At 36.0% G+C, this 27,601-nt stretch overlaps 3 protein-coding genes, 1 non-coding gene and 1 pseudogene across 11 annotated transcripts; all 5 read right to left on the bottom strand.

Moving 5' to 3' along the window:
- Positions 1 to 731: 731 nt before the first annotated feature.
- LOC110666352 (josephin-like protein) lies at positions 732 to 1,671 on the bottom strand. 2 transcript variants are annotated; one of them, XM_021826806.2, is made up of 2 exons: positions 1,421 to 1,671; positions 732 to 1,336 (listed from the first exon to the last, which is right to left on the bottom strand). In XM_021826806.2, exons 1-2 carry the CDS (start codon positions 1,502 to 1,504, stop codon positions 836 to 838), a joined length of 585 nt encoding a protein of 194 aa, XP_021682498.2. In that variant the 5' UTR covers positions 1,505 to 1,671; the 3' UTR covers positions 732 to 835. The 2 variants fall into 2 exon arrangements, with proteins under 2 accessions (XP_021682498.2, XP_021682499.2); XM_021826807.2 differs by having other exon boundaries at positions 732 to 1,315; positions 1,421 to 1,667.
- A 1,878-nt stretch (positions 1,672 to 3,549) lies between these two features.
- LOC110632451 (formin-like protein 6) lies at positions 3,550 to 4,677 on the bottom strand (annotated as a pseudogene).
- Positions 4,678 to 7,882: 3,205 nt separating this feature from the next.
- LOC110632449 (phosphomethylpyrimidine synthase, chloroplastic) lies at positions 7,883 to 11,610 on the bottom strand. Of its 2 annotated transcripts, XM_058138099.1 has the most exons (5): positions 11,218 to 11,610; positions 11,011 to 11,138; positions 9,597 to 10,423; positions 8,562 to 9,238; positions 7,883 to 8,098 (listed from the first exon to the last, which is right to left on the bottom strand). In XM_058138099.1, exons 1-5 carry the CDS (start codon positions 11,517 to 11,519, stop codon positions 8,089 to 8,091), a joined length of 1,944 nt encoding a protein of 647 aa, XP_057994082.1. In that variant the 5' UTR covers positions 11,520 to 11,610; the 3' UTR covers positions 7,883 to 8,088. The 2 variants fall into 2 exon arrangements, with proteins under 2 accessions (XP_057994082.1, XP_057994083.1); XM_058138100.1 differs by lacking the exon at positions 7,883 to 8,098 and having other exon boundaries at positions 8,558 to 9,238.
- A 548-nt stretch (positions 11,611 to 12,158) lies between these two features.
- On the bottom strand, positions 12,159 to 19,731 carry LOC110666412 (ATP-dependent zinc metalloprotease FTSH 9, chloroplastic). 6 transcript variants are annotated; one of them, XR_009144853.1, is made up of 14 exons: positions 18,431 to 19,728; positions 17,605 to 17,670; positions 17,382 to 17,516; positions 17,200 to 17,265; positions 16,667 to 16,852; positions 16,492 to 16,578; positions 16,289 to 16,402; positions 16,056 to 16,180; positions 15,861 to 15,969; positions 14,829 to 14,957; positions 13,991 to 14,311; positions 13,785 to 13,908; positions 13,105 to 13,348; positions 12,159 to 12,424 (listed from the first exon to the last, which is right to left on the bottom strand). XR_009144853.1 is itself a non-coding variant. In XM_058138096.1 (13 exons), exons 1-13 carry the CDS (start codon positions 19,310 to 19,312, stop codon positions 13,230 to 13,232), a joined length of 2,463 nt encoding a protein of 820 aa, XP_057994079.1. In that variant the 5' UTR covers positions 19,313 to 19,731; the 3' UTR covers positions 12,866 to 13,229. The 6 variants fall into 6 exon arrangements, 3 of the variants coding, with proteins under 3 accessions (XP_057994079.1, XP_057994081.1, XP_057994080.1); XR_009144854.1 differs by lacking the exon at positions 12,159 to 12,424 and adding an exon at positions 12,465 to 12,813 and having other exon boundaries at positions 18,431 to 19,729; XR_009144852.1 differs by lacking the exon at positions 12,159 to 12,424 and adding an exon at positions 12,465 to 12,845.
- A 2,016-nt stretch (positions 19,732 to 21,747) lies between these two features.
- Positions 21,748 to 21,855, bottom strand: LOC131175191 (small nucleolar RNA R71). Its single transcript, XR_009145353.1, has one exon. It is a non-coding gene; the product is annotated as a small nucleolar RNA R71 (small nucleolar RNA).
- Positions 21,856 to 27,601: the final 5,746 nt, after the last annotated feature.

Genomic DNA, 27,601 nt, shown 5'->3' with positions numbered 1-27,601 from the left:
GAGCTTGGAATAGAAGAAAATCATGTATTCATTTAGTATTCAATCATCACCTATGCAGTCGGGTGAGGATTTAGTGATTTTTACTCTTACCATCTGCCAAAACCATGGCCAGCAAAACCCAAAACTCGATTTGCAAAATTATCTGGCTTGTTTACCAGTTATTTACCTAATTCGAAGTGCTTTCATTTCCTGAGGGAACATACTCTGCTGCACTCTTTCCTTCCCCGACTAATTTTAACTGTATAGTTAGCTAAGCAAAGTTGAGGCCAAGCTATTGCACGTAAGAAAGCTTGACAGTCTCTCCAAACAAGAAAATATCAACAATAGCTCTCAACTCTTGTTTCTGTTAAGAGGATGAAATCACAACCTATAATTCCTATGACTAAAAGATGAGAATGGCTTTCACAGTTGACAAAGCAAAAGGAACAATTGAGTTCAAAGACCACTATATGTGAGGATTTAGCATCATTTTCTCCACTACTTATCCATAGTGTTAATCAACAACAACCTTTAAATTATGCTTAAAAGGCCCCTAAGCTCACTTCTGAGATCTAGCTACCACATGAACCCCTTGGCAACATTTTCTCTTTACTCCCTTAGTAATTTGCATGAAGCACAAATTATTTTCTTAATCACGCGCTTCAAAGTGGAATGGGAAGAATTCACCCCCAACTTACTAAATCACCCTAAATCAAATGATTAAAAAAATGTAAGAGAAGAAGAAAGAAATCTTGTAGAAAGACTGTTGCATTTCGTTTTGCTATTGAAGTGTAAGTACACAAAGATTGATGTATACAAAGTTCTATGACCACTCAAAACCAAAAGAAAAGAGAAGTCACTCTTTCTCATTCATGACAAGCAACACTTCCCCACCCTGACCAATAATGCAATCCAAGAATCCCCTGACCTCATCAGCATCCTGAAAAGCCATAGGCTCACTAAGATCACTGTCCAAATTATACCAAACCCCGCCAATCTTTCTCAAAGCAACCCAATGCCTACTCTTCCAAAGCCCAGCATACCGTCTAACTTGAACATTAAGCACTATACCAAACAATTTACTATCTTCAGACCCATTACTATGATTATCAAGATGAATTGAAGAAGCCCCATTTCGCCGGTCATGCCAAGCTACAGTCTTACCTTTCTCTTCAAGGGCGGCTATCAAGACGTTTATGTCATAGTTTCCAGTGAGGGAATTATGATGAGGCTTGAAGACAATAGAAAAGGGTGTCCGGTTCTGCTTGTTTGGATCATCCAAAACGAGTTTCTGAGCAATTGCATCCAAGCTGGCTCGAGTAAACTCATCCTTTTGCTGAAATGAGTGACATGGGTTCTGATTATGAAAGGTTTTTTTGTGAAAAAATCGAATAGAGCAAACAAATTAGAAGAGAAGAGAGAAAGGAATAGGGAATAGTACCTGGAAGAGATTATTGAGGGCGTGCAAGAGGCAGAATTGCAATCTTTGCTTCTCGTGATAAATTTGAGGCTTATCGAACTCCATCTACCTTCGACAATATTTTGAAGATTGAATCGCGAATAGTTAGAACTTGGAAATTCGAAGGGAATTTTTCTGGAATTGGGAGGTTTTTTTTTTTGTCGTTTTCTGTGAAAATCTCAACTGGTTGCGAGTTATTACGACTTGTGAGTTCAGTTATCTCAACTCCGTCGCCGGCTGAGCATTCAATGCTGGTACGACGTCGTTTGCATGAATTTGGCTTGCACTCAAGTACGGTAGGTTTATAGTTAAAAAATGGGATAAAAAGGTCTTCCCTCCGTGAAACGAGCCTAAACAAGAATCCAGACATGCACAATCCAACTAACTCTTCATTTAAAAAAAAAAAAATTCAATTTTTATATAATCATATTATTTTGAGTTAATTTTTAGTTTATTTAAATAATTTTTAGTTTATCTAAAATAATTTTTTAAACTGAAAAGAAAAAAAAATATTGGCCTCTTAGATTTCTAAACATGTTATCATAAAATTATGTTTCAGAGGAATAAAAAAAATTGTCACTTGAGTGAATCTAACTAGAGGTAGAAATTCTTTCTAAATATTTTATTTGGTTGCAGATCATTGGTGTCTTCCTTATGGAAACTCCACAGCTTATCGATTATTAACTTAAAATTATAATTATGTACCTATTGAATTTTAATTTTATGTTGCTGACCCTTTGATGTCTTCCTTGCTGATGCTTACTCGGACTGAATTTTATGTCCAAGGTTCATGTCCAGTTGATTAAATTTTTCACTAACCAGTTAGCCTTATCCACTTGGCTCTACAGTCCGAGGGGAATAAATGAAAACAAGGGCTCATTGTTTTTATTTGATAAATGTCCGTCCAAAACAGAATGCTCTTACCATTTGCTATTGTTCCTCTTCTAATGGAAACAAAAACAGCATTGAAGACCTTATGCCAAGGCAAGGTACCTCTTCAAGCTAAAGAAATGAAAAGAAATGGGGAGCAATAAAAATCTTTTCCTCCAACATTTTAGTCCACAGACAATCAGCTTAATTTAGATCATTTTCATGAGGTGCTGAAATCAATACCAGTAAGCCACTGGCCTCATGAATTGTGGAGCAATTTGTAATGTGCTGAAACACATGAAAGCTTGAGCATGTCGCTTGAATAAAGTTAAGAGTCGAGAAGTTAGTAAGTTTGAACTGTTATTCCAACATACTGATGAGCTCACAAAAACTTAATTATGTGCTATCATCTATAACTAAAATCTCTCTCACATTAATCAATCACATTTAAATTTCAAAGAGAACCTGAGCATTATTAAAAGAAAAGAAAAGAAAAGAAAACAAAGAAAGACTGCCCATTTTAAGAACATGACTCTGAAGAACATGTCTCTGAAAGCCAACATTTCACGCACGACAAGCTACCCATCCATCTATGTCTACGTCCCCACATCAGACTGCTGCCATTGCCCATGGGCAATAAAATCATATAAGAAAACTCTGCAATGATACAGAAAACCTCATATATAACTGAGAGTCCTGTCTTTGCCCCACTGGCTTCAACTCCTTACTTCACAACTAATCACAAGCATAGTGATCATCCTTCAGCTAGTACAGCTGATAATTTGAAATAAATAATATACAATAGTTGTGCATCTATTCCTATCGTGTTTAATACAATCGCAACAAAAAATTTGTATATCAGAAACTCTATCACTTCCAATCTGTACCATCAAAAGGTTTTAGCCAATTTCAATACAACAAAAACTCAGAGCAACAGATGAATGACTATGAGGTGTTTCACCAACTGCTGATTCATGACAGCCATCTTCTGAACATAACAATATCACTAGGAAGATAGCTATATAATCCATATCTGAAAGCCATATTATATTTGTGCTAAAAGATATTAGCCTGCTTTTTTGCCAATCATGTATTAAGGAACCCACAGGTTATTAGTTAATGCCACTATCAAACATTTCGCTCAACACCTAAGCATTGTATTCTACCCACCAAGTTCAACAATGTAGACAGCTAAAGAGAGAGCCACATAAGAGACACAAGCCATAAGCACAAGTAAACTCTTCCAACAGAAAAACCAAGCATCTGGTCTTATAATCACTCGCATATATACAAGTATAATCCATAAAGCCACAAACTTTAAATATTGACTATTGTGAATTGTTAAAATATACCTTTCTCTCTAACAATTGCTTGAATACTCACGGCGATAATCACGATAACCGTGACTATCACTACCCGCAACTTTCCCTTTCTCATAGTTACTCACTTCTTCCTGATCTTGATTTAACCATCCAATAGTGCCAGTAAGCTGGCTCCCAACGTTAATCTTGGCTACCTCGAAGAATAATCTACGGGAGCAGACGGCCCACTCGGCACACAATAATTAGGAGTCTCTTGCAACGACGCCGGCGGCGATCGCGATCGCGATGGCGACGGCTTGAGCTCATAAGATGATGACAACGATGAATCAACGGGAGCAGAAGGCCCCCTTGGCAGGTTGTGACTGGATGATCGATTATACAAGGGCCGAGAAGGCAGAGGCGCTTGCGGAGGATAATAGGAAGAATAATAGCCATAGTGATCAGAGTATGGGTACGGCGAGGGAGGGAAATCCCTGTAATCCCGTGCCGGAGGAGCCGGAGGTGGAGGACTGGGATTGTAATACTGACTATACGTAGGGAAAGTATGGTAATCTTGTATCATCGGAGGCAAAGATTGTTCTTTCACAGCGAGTTTCACATGGACCTTACCCTGTGGACGACCAGAAGGACGAATGACCTCGAGAGAGCGAACTGAGTTGTCAGACTCGTCGCAGCCGAGAAGCTGACTCAGTGGAAACTTAACGGTACCGACGAGGGGCTTGGGAGTTTCAGATGGCTTGCAGTGGAGGATCTCGAGCATAAGGATCGAGTCACTGACGGGACGAGTAATAGGCAGAGTGAAACGCTCGTTCCAAACGGGGCGAGTGGAGCCCGAGTCATCGGAGTGAGTAGCGAGCCGGTGATCTGAGTTGTCGAGATAGAAAATAGCATATGGCTTCAGATCGCCCTTTCGCCAATTAACATTTTTGAGGTGTTTAGCTGAGATTACTGTGATCTCCAGATCGAAATTCCTGGAGGCAGAGTAGGCCATGGTTGCTCTGCGCCGTCGCGGTTGCTAAGGCGAAGGGAAAGATCAAACTAGAGAACTGAATTTAGAGTTGGTAAATGGATAATGTTGCGTAGGGTCCACTGTGGGTACGGAGATCGACGAAACGACGCCGTCTTTTTGACTTTTTTTTGGTCGCCTAAACGATGCCGTTTCGATTCTGTAACTTTTTTGATGATAGTTATAAAAATGGTCGGCAGCACATCAAGGACGAATGGCAGCCTCTCCGAGAACCCACCGCCCTTCACCCACTTCTCTTTCTTCCCTCTCCTCCCCACTCTTCCAAATGCCTAAACTCATATCTCTCTCACATTCGAATATGAGTAATTTTCTTGTTCTAACGGGTATGTTAATCAAACGAGCTTCACATAATTAGAGGATGGACACAAACGCACACGTTAAACTAGCATGTGCTTACGCATATTGTCAAGTGTCGCTGGAGATTTATATAATACTCCATCTGTACTATAAAGTAGTGCAATTTATATTCACAAAATTTCAGATATTTCATTCCTTGAAACATGGAGAATGAGTCTTCCGTGTATGTGAGCCCCTGCTGTTTTTCTACAGTTAAAAGGATATGATGAGTCTCTCGGGCTTGTGTAGTTTCTTGGATACTGTCAGTTGACAGACTTCTATCACTCATTTTTTAAAATCTTGATTTATGACACAGAATCAAATTTATTGTGACAAAAGCGATGAGAGTTTTGTAGATATCTTGACCTATGATCCATGACAATCCATATTCAACTTGTAGAAGAATTGTACTAAGAAAAACAATTATTTTATTTGATGACTGCAGCTGAATCATATTGTTTTGTATTAATTTGCACTTTCTTTTTGTTGAAAAGTGCATCCATTTAGATCAACTACTTTGTCATGGTTTCTTATCTTTTGCTTCCTGATTCCACTATTGTTTCATCTTGAAATAGCACTATTTTATGTCTATAGAGATAGGTAAGGGAAGCTGTCCCAAATTCCAGGGGTCAAAAATTTGTAAAAGAGATGAGCATAAGTCGTTACATTGGATAGTTTTGGTTGCTTGCATAGTTACTCCTCTTTAGAAGTTGTAATTGCACCGGCTGAAGAAGACCAACTAGCTATTCTCATTTTCAAAAATTATCGGATGGAAAAAGAACATCTTACCTCTCGCTCATCGCAATTGTAAATTTTTTATTTCTCAAGAGGTAATTTTATTAGATACAGTGCTTAGACACATTGCGATTTTATGTACTAACTTCTGAACAGAACAATAACTTTTCTAACCCTTTCGTTGAGAATAAGTTTTTTAAAGTAAAAAAAGATTATTCAAAATTTAAAAACCTTGGCCAGAAAGTTTTTTTAAAATATAATTTTTGAAAGTTTTTGAAAAATTTTTATTTTTCAATCCATCTAATTGCTGAGTTAAAAAGTTAAAACTTTCAAATATTTTAAAAAAAATCTTTATTTCTTCTCAAATACTAAAAAATTATAAATATCTGAAAACCATAAAAAATCTTATCCCGAAAAACTTTATTTTATAAATCTTTAATTTAAATTAATCATCTCATGAGGTAACAGAAAATACAAAAAATTTATATTTATATATCAATATCTGCACACATATAATAAAATTACTTTCAAAATGAATTTCATCATATCGTAATAAGTAGTGCTTCATTAGAATTTTTTTATTTATTCATTTTATCTCTATTTTCCTAACAATTTTACTGTATCAATTGATAACATCTACCGACATGTAAATACTAATAAATTTATAAGGCATATGATAAAAAAATTATAACAATTGTTACAATTTAATTAATACTTGAATAATTAAGAGTTATAATTATAAATTATATAAATCAAAGTAATTCTTTTATTTTTTACTATAATGATGAAATTATATTTTTAACTATTTAGATAACAAAATTTATTATAATAATAAAATTTAATTAATACTAAGATAAGCCACGGTCCTAGTTATAAATTATACAAATCAACATCACACAATAAAAATCAAATTAGTCACCCTCTAATGCAAATAGAATGTATAATATCTAATTAAGATTCTCTTAAATTTATTACATAATATTTTAGTAATCAATATATTAGAAGAAAATAATGAAAATTTTACATAAAAATCATTAAAAAAATCTTCATCCAATAAGAATTTATTACACATTTTATTAATAATTTATTATTTATTCATTATATTCTTTTTAATTTATATTTATTTTCTTCATATTTTTACAATTTTTTTTATAAACTATTCTTAAAACATTTTAAACAAATTAAATATAGATATATAGAAAAAATTATATTATTATTTTTATTTAATTAAATAATACACCAACAATGATTATACCCACACATTACTAATGATAATAAAACACGAAACCGATTGATTGAGGAAAAAAAAAAAAACCCTGAAAAACAATCATCTTAAATTTCATTTTTAAAAATAGTTTAAAAATTATTTATTTATTTTAGAGTAAGTAATTAAAGTCCTCTGACATGTAATCATAATTTTAACAACATAAAAAAAATCTTGCAATTTCATCAACGGTATCAAACAAACTTTATTCAAATAAAGATAAACTGGCTAAGAGTATACCTTTCAGCAACGGCATCAAGATACTCTTGCAAGCAATTAAAAGAAATAACTACTAGACCATTAAGAGGCTTTTTTGGTTGCTGTTAACCTTTTTTTAAGGCACACAATAAATTATTATTATTATTTTTTCCCGGAAAACAAATTGTTCCTTTTTTCAGGAAGAGAGAACAGGCGCTAGTTCTAATATTCACTTCTATTTGTCATCAGATATAATCCATATTTTGGGGAATAGACGTTTTTAATTATTTTGAATGATCTTACCATGTATTAACAAAAATCAAATAGATGGCTGATCAAGTAAGATTCGACAAATTCTCTCTTCCCTTTTTAAAATATTGGTTGTAGAATTGCATAAATTGTCAGCCATGATGACGTTGCAGCCACCGAAGAGATAATCCCGGGCTTCATGGCAAATCTACACAATATGGATCAGCTTGCCCGAGCAATAGGAAGCTGCCTCCCTGTGCAAGAACAAAAAGGGGAAAAACAATTGCACGCTCCCTACGCAGGCATTATCCTGTTCAGGTTCAAAGGGACTTTCTCAGCCTGACCTGCTCTGTCTTCTGACCAAATGGCCAGTTTTAAAGCAGAAAACAGGCACCCCTGGTGCGTTTCTTTTGTTAACAAAGCAACCCAAAAAACAAAAGGAATTTAAGCATAAAGATTATGTAGCAATTGCATTATTGCTTTTTATTACTGCAACACACAAGAAGCAAACTAAGATAAAACGTTTCCCGTTCCTAACAAACTAAACCATCAACTTACCTCTATCTGGAAAGCAAAAAGGCATATCCCTTTTTTTCACAACCCAGCTATGCATCACGGTTCCAGCGCTTTTTTAACCAAATCCATGCACTCATACACTCCTGCAAGAAAATTCCAGTAGACATTTCATTACAAGTTTTGAGCGATAAAGGCTAAAGTCCAACTGGATAAAAAACACAAATATGATACCAAGCAGTAACGAAACCTTGATCCAACAAGGCTACTTCTGTACAAGCACTAGCATAACTAAGACTAATTACTGTATTTACGATCTTTTAGCGGACAAAGGTGTGCACTGTGATCATATGATAACAATAGTCCCATATAATCAGCATTCCTTGCTAGCAACCACCTTATAAAATTATATTTCCACTGGTTGGTCCCATATTACACTAAATCTTGCTAGTAGATGTTCAAGCAGCAAAGTGAGCATGTAGTAGTTGCAATTGGAAATTATTACTGTATTATTTACTTACACTATAGATCACATTCACAGATTGCAATTCTAAAACTCTCCAACATTAGTACAAGTCCTTTTTAGGTTTAAGTGAATTTGATCCTTACCTTTCAGAGGATTTAATGTAACTTGCTGGCAGGTAGATTTCTCCACCAACTTCACCATGTTGTTCTCCACTAACAGTTTTCTTAGCAGCCAGGAATTCAGCACTCATGGCATCCATCCCACGCTGCACAGCTTCCTCAGCACTACCATAACCATGCTCCTCTGCATACTTCCGCACATCCTCTGTTATCTTCATGGAGCAGAACTTTGGCCCACACATAGAGCAGAAATGTGCTACTTTTGCACCTTCTGATGGCAGGGTTTCATCATGGAAGGACATTGCAGTCATGGGGTCCAAGGATAAAGCAAATTGATCCATCCATCTGAACTCAAATCGGGCCTTGCTTAATGCATCATCCCAGGCTTGAGCATGAGGGTGACCTTTTGCTAAATCGGCTGCATGTGCAGATATCTTATATGCTATAACCCCCGCCTTCACATCATCCCTATTTGGCAATCCAAGATGCTCCTTTGGCGTGACATAACAGAGTAGAGCAGTGCCAAGAGCACCAATGTTGGCAGCACCAATGGCAGAGGTAATGTGATCGTATCCAGGAGCAATATCTGTCGTCAGGGGTCCAAGTGTGTAGAAAGGTGCTTCATTGCACCACTCTAGCTGTTTTTGCATGTTCTCTGGGATTTTGTGCATAGGAATATGGCCCGGTCCTTCATTCATAACCTGTAAATACATCCCATCAGGCAATCAGTAAAACAAATTTCTGGACCAAATAAATCAGAGATGTGGGCTTGTAACAGAAAAAATATGTTGAAGTTACCAAATGCTCATTTAGTATATTGTTTATTTTTGCCATTATGCTATATTGCAAAGGACTTATATTTGAAAAAGGCATCATGAAATTTACAAAAAAGCTATATGCTATATGCAGAACATCATATAGTGCAAACTTAACCAAACTCAGATTTGAATAAATTATGTAAAACCACAAGACCAGCAAAATGAAAATATTAATTCTGCAAATTTTGCCTGTTTTCTGTAGACACAATGCAAGAGATTGCTACATTAGTAAATTCATTACCTGTACATCCTTCTCCCATGCTCTACGGGTTAGTTCCCCTTGAGTCAAGAGCTCTGCAAACTGAGCAGTATCATTTGCATCATATATGGACCCAGGTCTCAGCCCATCGCCAATTGAAAGAGCCACATCATATTGATTACAGATGTTAAGTATGTCGTCCCAGTGTTCATAGGCAAAATTCTCCTTGTGATAAGCCAAACACCACTTTGCATGAATTGATCCTCCACGAGAAACAATTCCCGTCATTCTTTTTGCAGTTAAAGGAATGTATCGTAGAAGAACCCCCGCATGGATAGTGAAATAATCAACGCCCTGCTCTGCTTGTTCAATCAATGTGTCTCTGAAGACTTCCCAGCTCAGATTTTCAGCAATTCCATTAACTTTTTCAAGTGCTTGATAGATGGGTACAGTTCCAACTGGTACAGCAGAGTTTCGTAATATCCATTCACGGGTCTCATGAATGTGGCGACCTGTTGAAAGGTCCATGACAGTGTCAGCACCCCACATGGTTGCCCATTGAACCTTATAAACTTCATCCTCAATAGAGCTTGCAACAGCAGAATTTCCAATATTTGCATTGACTTTGACCAAAAAATTTCTTCCAACTATCATTGGCTCTAACTCTAGGTGCTTCTTGTTGGAAGGGATTATTGCCCGTCCACGTGCAACCTCTGACCTCACGAACTCTGGGTCAAGTTTCTCACGAGCAGCACAATACAACATTTCCTCAGTTATTATTCCTTGCTTCGCATAGTACATCTGAGTGTACCTTGGTGAGCCTAGCTTCTCCCGCCTATCAACCCAGTCTTTGCGCAGTTTAGGAAGTCCTGTTTAAACAATCACATTCAAAAGATTCACTAAATAAATTCATGATTCAAACCACTCTAAGCCTGAAAATATAGCCAAGAAACAAAAGGAAGGCAGGGAAAAACTATGAAGAGAATAAACTTAAGGAAAACTAGCACAGCAAACTATACTAAGCGACTTTAAGAAAAACCAGTCTGAATTCCTCTGAAGTTCCTCAAATTCCAATAGACTAGAATAAACTGCAATGCATATCCTTCCTAAGAGTCTTTTCCCTTTTGAAGCAAACAAGAGGAGAACATAAAGGATTACCATACCATGTTGCGACGACAGTTATATGAAGTTATACATGCCATACTGAGCTTACATCCAGTAGCAAATTATAAAATTGATGCCTTGTTATATGCATTAGTAAATTGTAAAATCACAAACAGGCAGAAAATGGGATTGATGGAACAACCTAGACACCATTTAGATTAAATCAATAAGATCTATGGAGAAAAGTAAAACAATAATTATACAGTCAATATTGTGAAATAATCCATGCAAAAACATTTTAAGTAGCACTCAACTCATTTCAATAATGTAAAAGTAAGAGTGAGCTCCGTACCTATTCGGGGACTAATGTTTTGAGGACCACTGGTATCATAATTATCAAAACTGGGTTCATCCCCAGACAAGTGGACCAGTCTGAAAGGAACTTTGAGAACATGACCAGATTGTTCGTGAACAATTTCCCTGTAAATTATTCATGCCAGAAAATCACATATCAAATCATATGTGAAATATAGATAGAATAGATGGAAGAGAAAGAAACCTGTGTTCTTTGGTACTCCTTGGAAAACACTGTTCGAAGGAGGGAAGAGGAAGGAAATCAGGAGAAGAAGGATCAACAGTATGCTTCCTCTGCTTAGTTTTATCTGAATTGGTTGTTGGAGGATCAAAGGTTAACGTCGCTCTGGGAACAGATGAAACCAAAGAACGAGGCAGCGTTTCTTTCTTAATAAATCCACGCCCAGCCACAACATCAAACCTCGGCGAGAAGGAGCTGCTCGGAAACTTCTGGGTGCCATTTTTGCACAAAGCTGAGGCCAAACTAGTAGCTTGCACCGAAGCCATTTTGTCACCAGAAAGAAAGAGAGAGTCTTGTCTGATCAAGAAGTGAGAGTGAGGAGATAAAACTGAAGTAGGCGCGGTCACGAGTTTTGCTTTGGCTTTTTATTTATAGGCGGTGCACCTACTGCTGCTATCCTCTCCAAAGCATAAAAGGTTTCCAAAAGTGAATGCTTACGTCTTACGTGGATAATAGGTCAGATATATCAGTAAAAATCTACAACAGTGTAAATGTCGCTCACGTGCACCTCACCAGGTATGGTCGACATTGGAGGAGCGTTAGATCATTTCGCAGATTGACACAGTGGTAGAGGCGGCGGCGGCTAAATACAGTGCGTCAAGTTGCTAGATATGGAAAATTTAGAAATTTTAATTGAATGAAATAATTTGTTAATAGAAATTTTTTAAATTTTGGCACAATATTTAACTAATTTGTTAATTATCTTCATAAGAATTTTAAGATGTAGACTTTATATAAAAATAAATTTAATAATTATTAAATTAAATATTTATATTAAAATTTATATATTTATTTATTCAATTACATATATATATATATATAAGCAATATATTTTTTTTAATTGATTCTACATAAATTTTAATATTAAGTTAATAATTATTTATTTTTATATAAAATCAACCTTATATCAGAGACCCTTTGTTTTTATTAACTTCAATTTGGCAGCAAAATTTACACAAGCTTTTTTACTTGATCAAGCAAAGATGCTACACAGGGATTAACGAAGATAATTGATTGCATAGGAGGAAAACCAAAAGAATCGCCTGCCGGTTTCAACCTTGATTCCATTTCCATACGTTTGTAGATAGAGCTAGAAGAAGACTACTTCAAGCGCTGCTCTGGATGTGATCCTCGCAAAGGTTCAAGTACTCTTTTTACTTTTTCTTTAGAGCTGTAAAGGAATTATCATGCTCAGAAAGCAACGTTGATAGTTTAGTCTCCCAACAAAAATATCAATATCATATGATCAAGCACTTTTCATCCTTCATGATATTTTCTTTCATACCCACTAAATCTGATCTGAGCATGCAAGCTACATACTTCATTACCTTACAGGGAACATTACACAGCTTATTTAACAAATTCCTGATTTAACAAACTCTCCCTCAGAATTGGGATTGCATTTTCTTCAAAATAAAAGGGTGAATCGCCAGTCGTTAATTTTCCAGTAACTTTTTTCTTCATTTTGGTCATCAACTTGTAATCAATCATCTGCTGTAGTAGATACTGAGTGATTGCCCCCACCACCGCCACCACCACCAATCATTTGCATGCAAGAATCTATATAATGTTCGATACAAGTTATGATATTCCTGCGATAATATGCACAACGTTTGCAGAAAAAGCTTTGCATATCTGAAATATTATATATTTCACTGAATATAGTACAATTTCAAAAACTGCACAGAATCTACAGCCAATATAGGACAATTTCGAAGACCAACGTGCAGGAATCAAAGATAACACTAGAATGGCAAGAAGCTTGAAAAGGCTCTGGAAGAAAAAAATCTTCAGATTTCCCCCACTTCGTCTATTTTTAGGTAGTTAATATCAAAATGAACAAAAATTTACCTCAGTGAAACTATACAACGTTGTGAGGCTAAGGTCAGGCCAATCACAAGGTTGCGCTATGATGAGCTATAAGCCAACTTCGTGTTTTGCTCAATAATGAAGAGCTGAATGCACAAATATTGCTATCACAAGCCAGCCTGCAGCGGAAGAAGGGGCTTGCCTCTAACAAAGATTGCAAGCTCTTTTGGAGCAACCACCAATTTTAACCACTCTTGCAGCTCCTCACCTTCTACTTTCTCTTTTTCTACACCAAAAAATGAATAAATAATGTATATTATTACAAGATAGAAATTGCAGATAGCAACATTTCCGAAGGACAACTAAATTTAAGCCAATTCCTCGATAAAAAAAAAAATTACCATGGGGATATAAATCCTTCATCAACCACTCTAATTTCATTTGCATGCCAGAATGGAGATAAGGACACCAGAAAGGCAAATATTTGACAAGATCTAGGGTCTGACAATTACAACCGTGCTAGCTTATTTAACATATCGAGGAAAAATAATACACCATAAAAGTCAAGCACCAACCACAATTTACAAACATTCTTGTTAATGAAAATGAAACAGATAAAATACTGGGAAGGGAGCAGCAATTAATGAATAACTGGGAAATGCATCAATTTGATAATGTACAGAGTATCACAATATTAAAACAGCTAAAAAGCAACATGTTACCTTCTAGGTGGGCGCCAAGCCCTTCCAAGATAGTGGGATTAGCACGAACAACAGAAAGTGCTACATCCAGGGCAGATTGCAACAACGCTTTCACCTCTATTTGAACAAGATCAACAAGATGGCCCTGTTATATTCAGTTTTGGATTAGTCATTAAGCAACAGTGTAGGAAGAAAGAAAGAGAAATAAACTTTGAATAACCCAGGACCTGATCCCTTCCCCATAGAGCAACTCCAGACTCATCCATCCCACCTCCAGAAAGTGTTGCTAGAGACACAGGTCCTATTGTCTGATTAAGACCATATTCTGCTACAGCCTTATATGCCATGTCAGTAGCTCGCCGTATATCATCCAGTGCACCTGTTGAGACACGACCTGAATACAGAACTTCTTCCGCTGCACGTCCTCCAAGAAGAGTAACCAAGCGACCACGTAACTCATCAATAAAGAGCAAATATCTATCCTCATTTGTTGGCGGTATATAAGTAAAACCCAATGCCCCTCCTGATCTTGGCAATATGCTTAACTTCTGATGAATGAACAAAAGTAATTATTATTGTCCATCCATGTTATGCAGATAGCCATACACGGCCGAAGAAATAACTTGTCTGGTATGCCTGAACTATAGGGCCCTTCAAATTCTATGCAGCACTTCAGAATCGGTACTTCATACTCTAATTATTAAACATCAGACCAATTCTAATCATCCCTTTGCTTTTTACATTTGTGAAAAAAATAGAGAAAGAAAGTCAACTTATTGGAATCCAACAATTTTGTTAGACTTTGATACTGTAAGTGTGTAATGCCAATATAAAGCATTTAAACCACCTAAACTTCTGTATATACAAAACATCTCAACAAAATGCTACGCATGCTACAACCAATAAGACAGTAAGACAGTAAATTTTTTATTTTTCATCCCATTAGCCCTCTCATTTGGCATATCATATCTTAAATGGATGCAGCTTCGGTATTCTTGAATTTAATTCCAAGGCATTAACACGAAGAAAAACTTGAGGGGAAAAAAAACTGCTTCCATGTTTTACCTCAACACGAGGTTGCCCCCCAGGAAGGAGGTTAGCAACGGCAGTACTAACTACTGCATGACCAGCTTCATGACGTGCAACCACAGCCTTCTCACTTCCTTGTAACTTGGCAGTCTTTTTTTCTATGCCCTACATTTAAAAGTAATTTAATTCAGCCCATTCCTTAGCTTAGTTTCAATGTTTACTCTTCTTTTTTTTCTTTTTTTTTTTTTACTTAATTGAAATGTTAAAAAGGAATATCTTATATAGTGAACATAAAAAATACTAAAATTCAACTCAAGGATGCCAAAGGAATGGCAACCCTTGTATAAAAGGTTCACAAGAATAAATGATGTCTCCTGTACAACACAACCAATGCAGAAAGAGATGAATCCTATACAAGGTGACACATTTATCAAGCATATCATAGCCTGTCTACCCATGAAAAATTGACTAGCAGACCAAAATTACCAGGCAAAAACCAAGAGTGAAACTTATACAAGGTGACAAATTTATCAAGTCTATCATAGCCTGTCTATCCATGAAAAGTTGACTAGCAGACCAAAATTGCCCGACAAAAGCCAAGAGTCTTTGAATGTAAAGAAATGTAATTTTCTTCCTCAAAACTCTCCCATGTTGGCAAATTCTAAGAGGGAAGGAAAGATCTTTGGTATCTTACTGCCTAGGGTCATCAAAACTAAGGGAGCAACATGAGCGCATTCAATTAAAACACAGAAAGGAATATACATTAAAACCAAGAACAAGATGTGCAATAAACATAAGGAAGAACATGGGCACACAATTTATGAGCCTGTAAGATAAAATGATATATTCAAGAGAAGAAAGGAACAAGGAATCAACATGGAACATTCTTGAAGATCAATGCAGGAGCAAACATCACAAGTGAACTGATGACTACAAGGGGCTTGCAAAAAGAATAAGTCTTAATAACATCCCAAAATTGAGCTTCAAGTTCAGTATAGCCTTCAGGGCCCATCTCCTATGCCACACACACACACACACACACACACACACAGAGAAATAGAGAGATACTGCTATTGACCGCTCCACCGCCTGAATGAAATCAATTTTTTCCACTAATAATTTGTTTTCCCTTCCAGCCAACAAAGCAGCTTCATTTACTAGATTTGCAAGATCAGCCCTGCAAAATATAAAATGGAAAAAGTCACTTCCGATACATTAGCTAAAAGTAGGACATTGAAGTCTCTTAATCAGGAGGAAATTTACCCAGTAAAACCAGTGGTCATAGATGCAATGTCACTAAGGTCAACATCCTCGCCAAGAGGAAGCTCTTTCTTGGAAGCATGCACTTTTAAAATGGCTTCTCTTCCATTCCTATCAGGCGTTTCCACCTATAGAGTATAGACCAAATGAGATAAATGTCTGAGACAACTATTTAGTGGAACTAGCTTGCGTGTCAATCTTGACCATCCAAAATGTGAAGAAGCTGAAATACAAACCATAACCACACGATCAAATCTTCCTGGTCGGCGAAGTGCAGGATCTAAGACATCTGATCTATTTGTTGCACCAAGAACAATCACAGCAGAGTTGCTATCAAAGCCATCCATTTCCTGAAATATATTTTCAAACATTTTAACTTCCATATGGACAGAGCAAAGATGTTTGATAATTCAGAAGACTACAGAACTAGGGAGTTTACAGTGAGCAATTGATTCAAAGTTTGCTCCCGTTCATCATTGCTGACAATGCGAAATTTTCCATCGCGACTTTTTGCCACAGCATCTATCTGTATGAAAGAAAAGACATGATCAGTATTGGCATGTTCTAGTAGTAAACATGGTTACCCAACTCAATAACCATTCCTGAAATCTTACCTCATCAATAAATATTATTGATGGTGCCTCCTTCTTTGCTCTAGCAAAGAGATCTCTCACACGGGAGGCGCCCATGCCAACATATAACTCCACAAATTCACTTGCAGAACAACTAATGAAGGGCACTTCAGCTTCTCCAGCAACAGCCTTTGCAAGAAGAGTCTTACCAGTCCCAGGAAGACCCACCTGTAAAATAGGCAAAGTGATACTCTCATATGCAATATTTCCTCTTATATATATCCATCAGAATCTAGTCTTCAATAGAATCAACACAAGTTAGAATACAAGCAGTTGATGTATGCAAATGAATATATTGCAGCAGCATAGCAAATGCTATAATCATTGCACAAATTTAGAGCAAATAAATAAAACTATGATGATTAGTAAACATAAATGTGTTTAACATTTTAAGGATGGAGATTTCTGGCCATAAATATCTCACCATTGCCAAAATGTTGACAGCAGACCCTCAGAAATTTCCAGAAACAAGGCTTTTAAGGCAATAAAATTATAGCTAAATTTCTGTGTCTTACCAAGAGAATACCTCGAGGAGGACGAGCACCAAGTCTTATATACCTGTCTGGATTCCTGAGGAATTCCTGGGCAGCAGTGAACATCATAAAAAAAAAGCCATTTCCTAATTAGTAGGAAAGATTTGGTACATCCAATAGACAATAACAATCCATTGAAAGTGACAAATCTAATACTAACATACCACAATCTCTTCCAACTCTTCTTTAGCCTCATCAACACCAGCAACATCAGCAAAAGTGATTGTGTCCCCTTGCTCAGACACTTTTGAACCTCCAGAACCTCCAGACTTGCGGTTCCTAATTTGACCAGGTGTATGCTGCATAACAGGCATGTATAAACTCAGAAACTTATTTTACTTAAGTGCATTCTCTTCCAAGTAAAGCAAAAGGCTTAATAGGTTGCACCTGAGAAAAGCTAACAGGGAACCGGTGAAGAAGCCCTGCAAGCACAGCCACATAGAACAAAGCTATCTGTGCAGAACAGATGAAGTCATAGATGAGAAACTTCATATGAGGCACATAATCTGCACCATGCACATGACTTCATAAAAAATAACCTATTATTCCTTCCAACTGTTTAAAACATAAGAGGTGCACAAATGAATTCGGTTCATTATATCATTTAAGTATGTACTTTTTCAACCCTAAAACGAAGTTAAAATGAATGGTTGTACATTTAAGTGCGCATATGAGAGAGATGTTGGAGCAAATAGAAAATCATGAAAGGAAACATTGGCAGATCATGCCAACAAGTCAACACTAACAATGACAGAAATGGCCCAAGAGCTGTCCACTCCCTAGGTAGGTTGCCTGATTGCCAATGCTGATAGGATGATCCGATTAAAGTATAATTTCAAATGTTGATCAATAAATGATCAATATCCAATCATTTGGGAATTACTTGACCTGAGTAGTATTTCCTAGGCAAACGAAGTACCCTGTGTTGAAATTCAATATCTTTATAACTACTGTTCTTGGCCATCTTGGCACTCTATTAAATTCAAATATTTAGTTATTAGACTACACTTAATCTAGTAGTAGTCCATCCAAACCGATGGTTGATCACTATCAAACCAATGCAAACTCGATAGTTTCAGCACAATCATCTTCCCATGGCTATATCTTAATCAACTTAAAGAACTTCTAAAGTAAATAAAGATGCTGAATTTACACTAATTACTAGCACCTCAGCTTCTTGAAATTACAAAAATACACCACCAAGTAAACTCACCAAAGCGGAGTTCAAGAACCCACCGGACCTCTTATCAGGGGATCCAAATTCCACCTGATTCTCGAGCATCTTCTCATAAGGAGTCTTGATATCACTCGGTCTAGTAGTTGTATACACAATCCTCTTAGTAGTAGGTGCCACACTCCTCAACAAAGACTCCGACTCGTGAAACTTAGTATTGACCACTTCGCTACTCTCATAATTACTACTCCTTTCATTTTTCAATTTGAACATGATATGTATCCCATCAACCTCCACTTTCTGCACTTGATTACTATTAATCTTGCCCAAAAACTCACTGTACGGCACACTAATAAAAGTCGTCGGTTGCCTCGGTTCCGACCCAGGTAAAGGGATCCCAGGCCGAAGCAACCGCATGACGAACATAACTATCCCTAATTGCAAAAGCAAGACACTAATTTCCTGCGCTTGAATCAACGGTTGCCATTTCCAGCTCTGTTTCTTCGACCACCACCAATGACTCTTCCCTTGCTTCTCTCTCCTCTGCTTTGACCCCGAATTCGGCGGATTATTACTCACCTTCTGGCCTTCGCTCTCGCTCCTTTTTTCGCCGGAACTTGCAGTAGAATCACTATCTTGACAGTTAGCCAAAATTCTATACTCTCTTATCTTCTGATTCCTTAAAAAACCTCTTCCCCAAACACTCAACCCTCTTCCGCCTCCTTGAAGAAGCGTTTTGGAAGAAACCACAGGAGGAAACGACACCTGATAAGGAATACAACGATGCGAACAGTGGTGGAGAAAAACCCTAGACCGGCAACGGAAAGGGCACAAACCATAGGAATAGTGAAGGTTAGAGGTGGAATTAGCTTGAAACTTCGTGTGCGTTATTGGCCTTAGAGTTTCGATCATCGATGACATGATCCCTCCCACAAAACCCTACTTAACCAAACAAATCAAATGGTACGTTTATTTATAAGTTATTCTCTAAGAAATAAAAGATACACTGGGAAGGGGAAAATCGCCGTTGAATATCAGCCGTTGGATTGATAGAAAAATGAGATGATATGAGATAATAAACCGCCTGCTTTCCGTTTTTGGATTCGTAGTTGATAATTTCTGTGTCTCTCTTTATGTGTTATCGTTATCGGCTGTTCGACCTTGGGCACTGACGTTGAACAGGATAGAGGTGTTCGAAGAAGACTTGGGTGCGAGGATGCGCATGGTTGAATCTGTGTTCTGAGATTGTGAATAAGAAACGTGGGAGATAGAATCGGAGGTTGATCCGATCGGAGCTTGGCGCGAGAAGCGACACACGTGTGGAGGGAGAGGACCACACACAGGCTTGAATTTTTATTGGGCTGTGTTTGTGGCTTTGAGATATTAAAATCAGCCCATTTTTGTCCATATTCGGCTAGAGGCTATTAGTTGGTGGGCTGTAATAATTTAATATTATTGATACATGCATTTTGCATAGTCATTTAAATTAAATTTTATAATCATTTTATTCACTTGTTAATTATTTTTAGTTAATTTTATTAATTATTTACATAATTTTTTATAATTATTAATTTTTTGATTAATTTATGATTTTATTTTATTTTGTAGGTAAAATAATATTTTTGAGGGACTAAAAAAAAATTATGCTAGTGAGGAGTGATTCCTATAGCTAAAGATATCAAAAACAAAGTTTGAAAGTTAAATTTATTTTCATTTCTTCTTCACCATTTTCTACATTTCTCTAACTGAGTTTTTTTAGTTTTAGTTTATTTTTATGATTTATTTCCTCTTTTATTTATAATTTCTTGTGTTAAACATGGATTGTGAATAGTTTTTTTTTTTTTATTCTAGAGTAAGGGATATAATATTTTAGTTATTTTTGTATATTTGAACTAGGTTAGTCATAATTTAATGAAATTTATGATGTTTAATCTATTTCTTGTATACTTATTCACATGCTTAATGAATGGCCCCATTAAGTTATGTTCTTAATCCTTGGTTGAAGCACCGAAAGAAGAAAACCAAGTGATAGTTAATCAAGAAATTAGACTTAATTAACTTAGATCTAGAAATAGACTAAGGGTTAACAGGGTTTTAATATATTGATTAAAGAACCTAATGGGTCTTGGTTAATTTTAACTCCACAAAAGTAGGATTAAGTTAATTAAAGCACTCTTTGTCTCACTCGAAAAAGTTTTCAAAAAATTTTATAATTAATTTCCTTTAAACCCATAAATTTCATAGATTGGGCTAGTTAGTAAAATCCCAAAATGACTTAAATATAAACCTTTAACTCCAGAATCGTCTTTTATCAATTATTGCTTAGAATTTTACTTTGAGTGTTTAGTTTAATCTCATTTTATTAATTTTTATTATTAATATTATCAATTTCTTTATTTTGCGAATTATTAAATTAGTCATTATTTAAATTTAGTTTTGCATTTTCATACTTTATACTTCAAATTCCCAAATTTCTTTTATTTATTTGATTAAAATACAATTTTAATATATTTTATTTTACATCAAAAATTCAATTGAAAACACAAATTTCCGTGGGAACGATATCTTTTTTCTATATTATTTGAATGACCCGTGCACTTGCGGTTGGGACACATCAAGTTTTTGGCGTCGTTGTCGAGGAGTTGTTTGTTTAAGATTGAATTCTTAATTATTTTAGTTGTTTATAGTTTTTTTTTACTTTTTTTATCTTTTCATTTTTTGTGTTTGTTTATTCTTTTTAAGTACTCTTAATATTTTATGAGAAGAGCTAGAAGTGCAAGTGACACATCCTTATTGTTTAATCCTGAAATTGAGAAATTTTGTAGAGCCAACAAGAAAGAGACCAGAAAAAGGAAAGAAGCCTTGAGAGCAACTGAAATTGAAGCAAAAATGGCTGATGAAAGAATTAGAATTGGTGGTGGTAATGCTGAAAATGATCGAAACAATGAAAATGCAACCCAAGGTGAAGAGGTTGTAAATACTAATGTGCCTAGGGAAAGTATGATGGATCATGCATTTCCTTGTTTTGATGACTTGAAAGAGAGTATAGCAAGACCAAGAATTGATGCAAATAGCTACAAGATGAATTTTGGGGTTCTTCAAATGATTCAAAATTCTCAATTTAGGGGACATCATTCAGAAAATCCACTCACACATCTAAAGAAGTTTGCTATGATTTGTGATATACAAAAACAACCTAGAGTATCTGATAATGCAGCAAGATTGAAGCTATTCCCATTCTCTTTGAAGGATAGAGCATTGGATTGGTTTGATTCTTTACCTCACAACTCTATTATAAATTGAGAGCAACTCACTAATGCATTTCTTGCCCAATACTTTCCACCTGGAAAAACTCAAGAGTTGAGGAATCAAATGATTGCTTTTAGACCAAGAGAAAATGAGACTCTTTATGAGTCATGGATGAGATGGAAGGAGTTGGAGAGACAATGTCCACATCATGCCATTCCTAATTGGATGATAAACCTGAATTTTTACACAAATGTCACTCCTGCTATCAGAGGAATCATTGATGCTCAAACTGGAGGGGAATTCATCATTAAGCATGAAGATGAAGCTTATGAGTTGTTAGAGAAAATTGCAAAAACACTCATCGATGGAGTAGTCCAAGAGGGTCAACTCCAACTCAAAAGAGGCAAGTTGCTGGAATGTAAGAGCTTGATCCATTCAACATGATCAATGCCAAATTTGATGCACTCACTAATGTCCTTGCTAAGAAAATGGAGGATTTAAGTATGCTAGTCAGTTCATCATCATGCTCTGGAAGTTCTCAACAGGTTGCTTATGCAGAAGGAGCAATGAGTTGTGGAGTAGATTATCCTTCATATGCTTGGAGGAATCATCCCAATTTTTCATGGGGGAATCAGCAAAATCAAGCTTCAACTCATAACTTTCCACCACAACAACAAGGGCATCAATACCAACAACCTAGGCAACCACTATCTAGTTTTCAACAAAGGAATGCAAATCCTGCACCTTTACCAAGACAACAAGAACGAAGTTCTACCACAGAGGCTTTATTACAACAAATTCTTGCTAATCAAATTAAGCATGATGAAGAGATGAGAGAGATGAAAGCAAGGCTAGAACAAATGCAAACACACAATAGAATGCTGGAAAATCAGATTGCACAACAAGCATGCTCATCAAGTACCAAATCTATGGGGAAACTTCCTAGTCAAACAAAAAATCCAAGGAAGCAATGTCATGCCATCACATTGAGGAGTGGTAAAATAGTGCATAATGAGAAGAGTGAAAAAGTTGAGAAGAGAGAAAATAAGGAAGATGTTGAGGGAGATGAAAAACAAGAGAGTGAAAAAGAGAGTATAAGAAAAGGTAAAGAGGATGTTGAAGAGAAAGAAGAGAAATACATACCTTCAGAGCCTTACAAGCCACAGTTTCCCTTTCCACAAAGATTTCAAAAAGCCAAGCTTGATAAGCAATTTGGGAAGTTCTTAGAGGTTTTGAAGAAGCTATATATAAATATGCCTTTTATTGATGTTCTTTCCCAAATGCCTTTTTATGCTAAGTTTCTGAAAGAAATTCTCTTAAATAAGAGGAGACTTGAAGATTATGAGACTGAAGCCTTAATTGAGGAATGTAGTGCTATTCTCCAAAGGAAACTTCCTCCAAAGCTCAAGGATCCAGTGAGTTTTTCAATTCCATGCCTCATTGGGGAATCATGTTCTATAAAAGCTTTATGTGATTTAGGGGCTAGTGTAAGCCTTATGCCCCTCTCCATCTATGAGAAGCTCAACATGGAAGATCTTAAGCCAACCCACATTCTCTTCAGTTGGCAGACAGATCAATTAAGTATCCAGAAGGGTTTTTGGAGAATGTACCACTGAAGGTTGGAAAATTCTACATCCCAATTGACTTTGTCATTTTGGACATGGAAGAGGATTCTCATATGCCAATCATTTTAGGGAGGTCTTTCCTAGCTACAGCTGGTGCTTTGATTGACGTGAAAGGTGAAAAGCTTACTCTCAGAGTCAGAAAGGATCATTTAGTCTTCAACATTGGCAATGATAAGAAGAAGCAACATGAAGATGTAGACTCTTGTTTGAGAATTGATATAGTTGATGAGTTAGTAAAAGAGCACTTTAGAAAGAGCTATTTGAAGACTTCTCATGAAAGTTGTCTTATCCATGAAGGGAGTATCAATGATGAAAATCCAAAAGAGGCTGCATTTGCACAACATTTGAATAGTAATCTACCTTGTCCTATGGCACCAATCTTTCAAGTTGAGCAAGTGGAGAAAAGTGAAGTAAAGCAACCATCTCTCAAAGAAAAAGATGCACCAAAGGTTGTCAAGAAAGAAATAGTCGGATTTTTAGACAAAGCAACAAGGATCTTCTAATGTGATGGAAAGAAAATGAAGTATAGATTCATTGAAGCACCTATTGGAAATAGAGGCAATAAATTCCAATTCCAGCCACTATGAAACATGACAAGAGTCCAGCTAAGGACTATAAATTAGCGCTCTTGGGAGGCATCTCATGTTCTTTTATTTTGCTTTTGTTGATTTACTTTTATTTGCATTACTTTTGTTTTTGTCTTAAATCTCAAATTCAATTTTTGATATTGTTGAATTTTGTTTTTTGTATATGTATTTCAATGGATGAAGGTTGTTGCACTGCTGGGGAGTTACTCTTAATCTGATATGTTATCCATTAACTCTCCTAAAATTAGTTTATTTTCATTGCTTCCAATGCAGGACCCCTTCTTAGCTTATGCAGAAAAATTTTTCAGCAAAAAGGGTCTGCAGCATATGCTATTTACTTCTTTGTTGAGGTTAGGCATGTATCTTTTACATATTTGTGCTTATCATGTTGATATGATGGTAAGTGGGTCATTTTAGTGGTTTTGAACTTAATTGGATTGTGTGATTCAATGTGCACATGCTGCATTTTATTGGCATAACTTGGAGAGCCTATTTTATTTTGTGGATAAGTGCATCTTTGTGTAGATTTTTATTGAGCTTTAATGTGCTAGAACGTTAATTTGTAGGGTTTGAGTTGAAATGGCATAATTCACAAATGTCTCTTATGCAGAACTTACTTCTACCGGCTTGTATGGTGCAATTGTGATAGATTCTGCATATATTGATGTGTTTTTTTTTATGATAATTTCTCATGGTTTATGCTTCACAGGGTTACATTTCTTCATTCTCATATATTTTTCAAACTTGCAAAGCATTTTTTATTGTAATCTGAATCTTGTTGAAATGTGCATAAGTAACTGCATAACTTATACAGCTTTCGGGTCTCACTTTGCCTTAATTTTCATTTCTGCTGAAACCTGCATAAGCTCTTGCATAACTTATGTAATCCTGCATAACTAAATTTTTGCCATTTCATTTCTTGCCGAAATCTGCATAAGGGCATGCATAACTTATGCAATTCTGCACCACCAAAATTTTTGCCATTTCCATTTATGCCGAAACTTGCATAAGTGTATGCATAACTTATGCACTCTTGCATAACTTCAAATCCTGAAATTTTCATTTCTGCCAAATCCCGCATAACCAAGTGCATAGCTTATGCACTATTGCATAACCAAATTGACTGGGATTTCTTTTCTGCTGAAACTTGCATAAGTGTGTGCATAAGTTATTCACTTTTGCACAACTAACTTTTTAGAATCCCCATTCTTGTTGAAACTTGTATAAACACCTGCATAAGTTATGCACACCCACTTTCCCCTTATGCAGAAATTCGCACATCTTGTGCAAATCAAAATTTTTGCACAACCCACTTTCTCACCTCCCACGTCCTGTCATTACTGTTCACAACCACCCTCCTTCTCATTTTTCTCGGCATCAATCCCTCACCCCCCTTACCTTTTCGCCGACCGATACCCTAACTTCCCCTCTATCTCTTTTATTTTCTTCTTCCCTCCTCCATTCCTAACATCATCGACCACCACTACCATGGAAACGGCTCCCCCTTCCCCTCAAGGCTCTCCTCTCCAAGTCACACCCCTCACTATGCAAGCCCCCAATCCCGATTTTCCTCCACAACAAACCCCTCCACCTCCATCACCTCCTCCAAAACCACTCCTTCAGCAGCAGTCAGCTCCATCCAGTCCTCTAGCAGCCTTTGGACAAGGGCAAGACCATAGAAATATATTAGTTTTTATCTTGCCCTTGTTCAACTTCTAAGAGCTTTTCTTTTTAGATGTGCTGGAACAATTTTAGTCTGTCTTGAATTCTGTTGTCTTGAAATACAATTGGATGGCTATTCCATTGGTTTTGCATTGCTTCTCTTTGCCTTTGCTGCTCCTTTATGCATACTTGTCAATACATTGTATATATTTATATACCTCTGCTGGTGTTTTCAAGTTTTTCCTTGATATATCATTATGCTGCAACTATTCAATATACTACACAGGCTATGAAACTACTTATGCAGCTGCTTTTCAACTTATATTTCTCCTTATGCAATTGTTCTGCATAACTTATGCAGTCCCTTATGCAACTCATGCTATACTGCACAGCTTGTGCAGTCTCCTTATGCACCTGTTCTGTAAAGCATTTATTCTGCAAAACTTGTGCAGCTTTCTTATGCATCACCATCATCTTTTAAATTCACATTTTAGATGATAAAACATTGCTCTATACCAGGTAACTCTTTCTTTTTGCTTTTAAATTTAACTATTCCTGGTTATTCCTCTTTGCTTTGAGTTTTCATGCTGCACTGCCTTAGACATTGAGGCCAATGTCCAATTTTGAGTTTGGTGGTGTGCATTTTGATTTTTGCTACATTTTTCACATTTTGAGTATAGGAACATCTCCTTCCATTCCATTTGTTTATATATATTGTAAATATTTTACATACACATCCACACATACATATACATAACACATTCACATACACATTACAAATCACTTAGAAATTGTACACATTGCATACAAATAGATTTCTTCCATTTAGTTAATGCATTGCTCATTTTTAGAAATCATGCATCCATGAAATAAAATCTTTTGCCAAATCCCTTGAGTAATGAGAAGTTGCCTATGAGAGTGATTTGACTTACCTTAAGTTGGGTTTGTGGATTGAAAGTTTTCTAAGAGGTGTAAAGTTTTGAAGTGTTTATCCCTTACCTATATCTTCTTAGCCAAAAAGCCACCCAACTAGTCCTTTAGAGATTGGAGTGTTTAGATGGAGTTATTGGGTAAAAGGTAGTCAAGTAATGTCTCACCAATCCTAGAACAAATTTTCTAAACCTTTCAAGGCGAAATATTAGCTTGTACTTGAAAAGGGAGATGATTAGGCATTCTTTGATTTAAACTTTTTCATTTTAAATCTTTGGCCTTTTTCCCAATTAAAACTAACTCTTGTAAACCCCTTTGAGCCTTTATATTCCAAATTTTTCTTGAAACCCTTATTGCTACCTAGCCAATGAACCAAACACTCTAACCTTTTCATGAGAATAATTATTTATAATATTAGGTACACTAAAATAAATAAATAAAAAAAAAAGATATAATGAAAGGGAGAAGAAATGCTTGTCATCTTGTAAAAGTGCTAGTTTATGTGCTTTTCACTATTGTCATTCAAATTGAAAGAAATCCACCCAAAATAATTAAAGGAAATGAGTTTGGGGGTGACATTTTTAGAGACAATCATCAAGAGAAAATATAAGATACAAGTTTAAAGTATCAAAGTATCCCTTCATTTTATGTATTTTGTAAAATATGCTAGCACTTGAAAAAAAAAATCTCATTGTGTATCTCTCTCCTCTTTATATATATATATATATATATATATAAAAGGGGTGTACCTTATGTTTTTAAGATTGAAAATATTCTCATACTTTGAATCCCTTTTACCCTTTTCCTTCTTAACCTCATTTTGAACCCCATAGCCCCATTACATCCCTAAAAGACCTTTGATCTCTTGATAGTACTTGCTACATTAGTGGAGATAGGAGTAGGGAGTTTGCCTATAGGATTGGAAATTTATTCATTCACTTATTAAATTCCATCATTTTATATAGAGACACTTTGGTTATTGATTATTCTAGAATTCCTTTTGAGCATGACTTTCTCTTTTAATTGGTTGGTTGGAGAATTTTGGATGATAATTGACTTGATGGCTAAGCGGTGAAAGCTTGGATAAGTATTAGATTCTTTACATCTTGAAGATGGGTATATGGATTATTGGTATGACTAAAGGTATGTTAAGTTAC

This window comes from Hevea brasiliensis, chromosome 16 (genome assembly GCF_030052815.1).
Source record: "Hevea brasiliensis isolate MT/VB/25A 57/8 chromosome 16, ASM3005281v1, whole genome shotgun sequence".
Lineage (NCBI taxonomy): Eukaryota > Viridiplantae > Streptophyta > Magnoliopsida > Malpighiales > Euphorbiaceae > Hevea > Hevea brasiliensis.
Note: the sequence above shows the minus strand (reverse complement) of the source record. Positions and strands in the feature narration are given on the sequence as shown.

Coding starts and splice junctions, on each gene's coding strand:
- LOC110666352 (XM_021826806.2), bottom strand. CDS start 1,504: ATGGAGTTCGATAAGCCTCAAATTTATCACGAGAAGCAAAGATTGCAA. Junction 1,337..1,420: donor CCCTCAATAATCTCTTCCAG/GTACTATTCCCT, acceptor TTTCATAATCAG/AACCCATGTCACTCATTTCA.
- LOC110632449 (XM_058138099.1), bottom strand. CDS start 11,519: ATGGCTTCGGTGCAAGCTACTAGTTTGGCCTCAGCTTTGTGCAAAAAT. Junction 11,139..11,217: donor AGGAGTACCAAAGAACACAG/GTTTCTTTCTCT, acceptor AATAATTTACAG/GGAAATTGTTCACGAACAAT. Junction 9,239..9,596: donor CATGGGAGAAGGATGTACAG/GTAATGAATTTA, acceptor ATGTATTTACAG/GTTATGAATGAAGGACCGGG.
- LOC110666412 (XM_058138096.1), bottom strand. CDS start 19,312: ATGTCATCGATGATCGAAACTCTAAGGCCAATAACGCACACGAAGTTT. Junction 14,958..15,860: donor CGGTGGAGCGGTCAATAGCA/GTATCTCTCTAT, acceptor TTTTAAATGTAG/GGCATAGAAAAAAAGACTGC. Junction 13,349..13,784: donor GCTTGGCGCCCACCTAGAAG/GTAACATGTTGC, acceptor TTTTTGGTGTAG/AAAAAGAGAAAGTAGAAGGT.